The sequence below is a fragment of the Opisthorchis viverrini genome (genome assembly GCF_000715545.1).
Source record: "Opisthorchis viverrini unplaced genomic scaffold opera_v5_482, whole genome shotgun sequence".
In the NCBI taxonomy this organism is placed as follows: domain Eukaryota; kingdom Metazoa; phylum Platyhelminthes; class Trematoda; order Opisthorchiida; family Opisthorchiidae; genus Opisthorchis; species Opisthorchis viverrini.
Window position 1 is genome coordinate 267,655 of NW_008752146.1, and position 5,508 is coordinate 273,162.

Sequence of the window (5,508 nt, forward strand, 5' to 3'; positions counted from 1 at the left end):
ACCCTCATTGAGCGTGTCCGGCCGGCCGCCACTAGAATGGTTGCCGGCCTCAAATCCGTGGACTACGAAACGCGTCTCGGGATGCTTGATCTCTTTCCCCCTGCCGGCAGCAAAGGATGCTTGATCTCTTTCCCCCTGCTCTGCGGCAGCAAACACGGAATACGTGAGATCCTTACCTAGCGTATGCTAACCCAGAGAAGAGAACCGTTTAATCTTTCACTTGAAAAAGACAAGCGAGGGGCTACTACGAGTTGACAATTTTTTCCAGTTAGTAAGCTTCTGTGGATAACGCCCACCATTTTTGACACTGTCCCTTTTCCGCGCAATCCCCACTACCCACAATTTCCGCCAGTCACGTCTTCATTCTGGATGTAACATGATCATGCCTGACAGCATGCCATCCCCTAGTTGGGAATGAATATTATTATCATCATTATCAATATTAAAGCGCAAAAAACAACCCGAAATCACGCGTGGATCCCTCCTCTATCGTCACTTTATCAAATCCTTGAAACACCGTCGTTTCCTAGACCAGGCACACTACTTTTTGATCACGCCTTCTATGGTTTATACACTCCCCTGAGGTTGTCCATCATTCCTCTCATCCATTTAGTGGCTGCGAGCGCCCTCAGACATCGATATTTTTGCATATGTGAAGCGACCAGGATTTACAAATATTCCGTGAGCGGCCCTACAAAGCCATGGCATAACAGTGTTCGAACATTTTGAAAGTGGGCACTAATAGGCATTTCGGACATAAAATGGCGCTCTTTTTGCACAGTAAGCTGCAGCATCCTTTTTTTGCGTGTGTTTGTGCATTCTGCCTAAGACAAATTTTGGCCCACCTCCCTCATCACCCGTAATCCTGCGGAGTGAGCTCTCCGGCCTGTGTCCCTGCAATATTGGGATGCCACGAAATTTTATCCCCTTGAGCTATGTGTTTACATAAGTCCTGCAACATACTAGCGTCATTCTGAGTTGTGCATCCCTCTTCCTCCATGCTGCCTACCATTGTGTAGTCTGTGGAGTCTAAAATTTACAAAATATTCCGTCTGCGAAAGATGACAATAATCCAACGTTCCCACAACTGCCGATCAAAGAACTGGGTGCGTCAGACTATTTGTTATAAAAGCCGAAGGAGCATACAATGGACCGATTACCATGTATTTGCCAAAAACTGACACACAGTGCTCCCCTATAAAGCAGGGGACTTAGCAATTTTATCGTCAGCTCTGACTGATCCACAGCCGAAGTTTGCTGCGGGAGTAATGCGTGCCAGCTCTAAATCGCCAAAAAACTGCCTTTGCTTTGTGGGCCTATAAGTTTCCGCCCGGCATATCCGCGTCTTCTCCGGTGCTGGGACACGCAGAAAAACAGCTCAAAGCCTCCCGGCACACCGGCGAGAAATCCTCAGCTAACAGAATTCACTTCTGAATGAATGACTTACGATTTGCGGTCAACAGACCCACAGCCGCCTAGCTGGTAGATACAGCAGGTGAATTTTGCGAATGTCTTTTACAACATCCGAGAACATTTTGTCAGGTTTTATCAGGTTTCCGAGTCACATGGTTAAGATACCCCATATCGCAAATTTTTTGATTCCGAATTATTCAGTGATTCAATTTTTTACACGTTGGCAGTGGTCGCCATAGAACGACATGCCGAGGAATAACGCCACCACTGGCAAAACACAAGAACTAACTCGCCTGACCACCTTTATGATCACGTCCTCTAATTAATTGGTAAACACATTTACAGGAAACCGATGGCTTGGAAAATCGTTGTCGCCTGCTGCGACACGGCGCATCAACGGGTGAATGTTACTGATATTGCATCGGTCTTTCATTGTCAGTGACATATTTGGAGTCTGGTATTGGCCTACTTGCAAATCACAGCATTGGCGCACTTCCTTATTACCTTCATACATTGGCTGGGTGTGTAAAGTCATAAGGTTTTGCTGAACCTCCCCGCTTAAAAGCTGCACGTCCTGTTACAATTCAGAAATTTCCCGAACGCTCCACCTCTCCAAATCATTATTTCTCCATCCAGCTATCTTTTTCTTGCATCAGGCTAGCCAGTCGCCGTTTCATTTCACAAGTTTTGCCTTGACTTTGACAGTAAACTGACTGTTTGCACAAGAACCCTGCTCAACAACAATCAACCAGATGTATTCTCTACCAGAGGGAACCAACGCTGCGGCTTTGCCTAAGGCCCCTTAGATTATACTTTCGTGAATGTTGGTCAGATAAACTAGTGGAATCTGTCAACGTTGCAGCACAGAGGTCGTTCTGGTCACGAAATTCCGTGAATTGCGCATTTCTAAAGCGCAGTGATCCGCTCACATAACGCTAAAATCCATAGGTTTTCCGACATACTATAGCCCGGTGCACATTTAACTTCAAAGCGGTGCTACCCTGACGAATAATTCGGTAAGTCTTTCATGTTCTGATCAAGAACCTGGCTTAGAGCTGGTAACGTTTTCGCCCTCTTGTTGCTTGTGCCGCTGCAAACGCCCTAGAAGTTATCCACTTTACAATGTTTGAGATAGGCGCAGACCCAATGCTCCCATTCATAGCAGCCTGGCATACGACAAAACTTTCCCTCAACGGGGTGGGTATGCCGGTCCAAAATATTGCGCCAGACCGACTTTTCCCGCGATTATTTTCTGACCGCACTTATTAAGTTTTCCGGTATGTTACCTTATAAAAAATTTTGCCTTCCGCCGTGAACAGGCTGGGGTCAGATCTCGTAGTTTAATAAATTGCCTTGTTCATCACCGCTGCACATTGGTCTTTGGATTAAAACCCTCAAACTTGAAGAAAATTAGGGATGTTGCCTTTCTAATGGTTTGTGCACTGACAGTTTTTTTCATACTGTTTACTTGAGACTGGCGTGCACTCCTGTCATGCACTGGCCAAATTGTTTGCTCAGGACACTGAGGGGTGTTCAGGTCACATAGGGCTTTATGTTCCCTCGTAAACATTGTAACCATCCTGATTAACATTAGGCGTACAAACACCTTTGCTGACTGAAAGCTGAAAATAACAAATATCTAGCGCCAAAGTTGAGGGAAAATGTCCTAGATAGCACCTGAATTTACATTTTAGAATCCTTGAAGATTTATCAAGATTGCTGACACGGCAGCCTATTTCCTTCAATTTACTTATGTGCGTCATCAGAAAGTGTCCCTGCAAAGTACTTTTTGTGAACAAACTCTGTCCATCTGCCTTACCAGCCTTGTTGGGGAAACGCGACCGCAGTTAAGTACCCATGGAGATAACCCACAAGCTTACAAATTTAAATCTGGCAAGCTGAGCTAGCACGCGACAGTTTATGTTGGGAAAACTAAGTCTGCCTTTAACCGGCCCGTGACTGCTGATGAAGCTGATCAGCATTGGTAGGAAATCTTGCCTATTCGTAAAACTTCGCTTTGCTGAGGTAAAAAGTTTTATTACAGCCAACACACTTTTTGAGCATTTTGAGAGAAACTGAAGCAAGAATAAAAATTATGAACTAAACGACGGTTTGGGTGCAAGCCTGGGTATCCCAGCTAAAATGATAGGCACGTAGCAAGCACATGCATTATGGGGAAACGGTATGGCTGCTATCTTTGGCGTGAGTGTAGTGGTCGACCAAACGCTCTCATGAAGCCCTGCAAACGAAAGGTGTCCATGGATGCCGGAAACAAGAGCTCACTCAATATCAGCTCAAATGACGTATTTGTTAATCCTTGTTGCCAGTTACTCGGACTCCATACAAGAAGCCGACAAAGGTGCCTGTTTACAGAAAAACGGATATGACGAGGAGAATGGGTCACAGTTGAGTGCCTCAGAATTATCGGAAAAAGCATAGACAACAACAAATGAGCAGTGGAAACCACCTCAGCACCTCTCATTATCCGTGGCAGAAACATCGCTTGGATGCATTAGCTGCGCCTTACATTAGTGTCAGTAACTAATTGTCTCGTATCCAAAGACATTATACATGTTTTCAAGGTGTATTATGATATGTGGTACTAAAGCACTCGAAGAAATTAGGAAAACACTCAGCTTTTAACTGATGCTCAAGTGTAGACAGACGTAGTTACGCTATCGGGGGCAGTTTGCACCATAGCAAGGGAGAATATAAATGCTCATGTGTTTTTATGATGTACAGATCAGTTCTTCACCGACTATTTTAATATGGTGACGTGGATTTATAATTCACAGTGCTCGCTCTCTGGTTACCTGAGGACCTAATCAGTTTTTCATTTTCGGATGGTTTTAGACTTGGCGAGCAGTATTCTGGTAAGTTGGCACAATTGTTTTCATAATATCAATTACAGTCATCGTCTTTTTGTTACAAGCTGCCGCTTCCTTGTCCCTCAAAATATCAACTGTTTTAATACAAAAATCGTAAAGGTTGTTGCAGCAGAATTTTTTCATCGCTTCAGCAGTTATTGTCATCATTCTGTGGGTTCGGGCGTCGCCAATCTATTAATCTACTGTTTCGTCAATCTGAGGTATCTGCTGCTGACCCGCTGCAGTGCCTAGTGTCGGAGAGAAAAGACTCACAGAAGGGAACACAACAGCTGTATTCCGAACAAACGAGTGAGTGCGTGCGAGTGCGAGAGCGAGAGCGAGTGCAAAAGTTACAACGGCCCCACGCTATTTAAAGGGGACTTTCTGACATTGATCCAGGCTGTCTGATAGGCGTTAGTGATCACCCATCAACATCGATCGTGCCTCTGTGAAAAGCCCGAACGCTGATCACATTCGGTCGTGCTTCTGTGGCGCAGAGAACACTCATCAGATTTTACTGAATTGGTCGAATGATTGACTGGCCTGGATGCTCGCCGGCTTTCCAGTTGAGCTTTTGGTAGAGCAGTAGGTTCCAGGCGTTCAGAAGTTGATTTCAGGGATCTGACCTTCCTGATAGTAACTGATCTAACCGAACTATCAATTGGGTTGCTTCGACACAATATCCCTTCTGTAAATACCGGGGACAATTAGCAAAATGCCAACTCCAACCTGGATGGTACGCCCTGGACACTGTTTGAAGCTGCTTCTGGCTGGACTCACTAAAGTTCGCTGCATCGAATTGTCGACCAGATTGTTTTGTCAGTAATATCACTCCAGGTTTAACTGTTGCTGCCAGGTTGAGCGGTAACTCGCTGCATACAACGGGCACCCGATATCAACCTAGGATTAGATGGTTTGCAGTTTTGTCACTCAGGTTGAAACCGAGATATAAGAGTAAGTAAAGCTGTAAAACCTAGCAAGTAGCAAATACTTTGAAAGACAACACAGGTTTGTCATTGTCTCAATGCCCAACCAGGATGAGGACCACCTGTTTGAAGGATCTGTGTATTTGACCGTATGAACTAAACAGCGCAAACACACAAACGATCGACGGAACAGCTGAGCTGAAGGAGGATCGCCACGGTCACATCAGCTCGAATGTGTGCAGCAGATCCACCCTCAGTCATTAAAACTTTTCAGTCATACCACGAACTACTGCCTCAGAGGA

General features: G+C 45.1%; 1 protein-coding gene across 1 annotated transcript; it reads left to right on the plus strand.

The window, feature by feature from the left end:
• Positions 1-36: 36 nt before the first annotated feature.
• T265_15413 (hypothetical protein) lies at positions 37-4,588 on the plus strand (the record flags this gene model as incomplete). The annotated part of the gene is made up of 3 exons (XM_009177997.1): positions 37-163; positions 4,267-4,286; positions 4,433-4,588. Coding segments are annotated over 3 exons (303 nt in total), but the record flags the coding sequence as incomplete, so codon positions are not given.
• Positions 4,589-5,508: the final 920 nt, after the last annotated feature.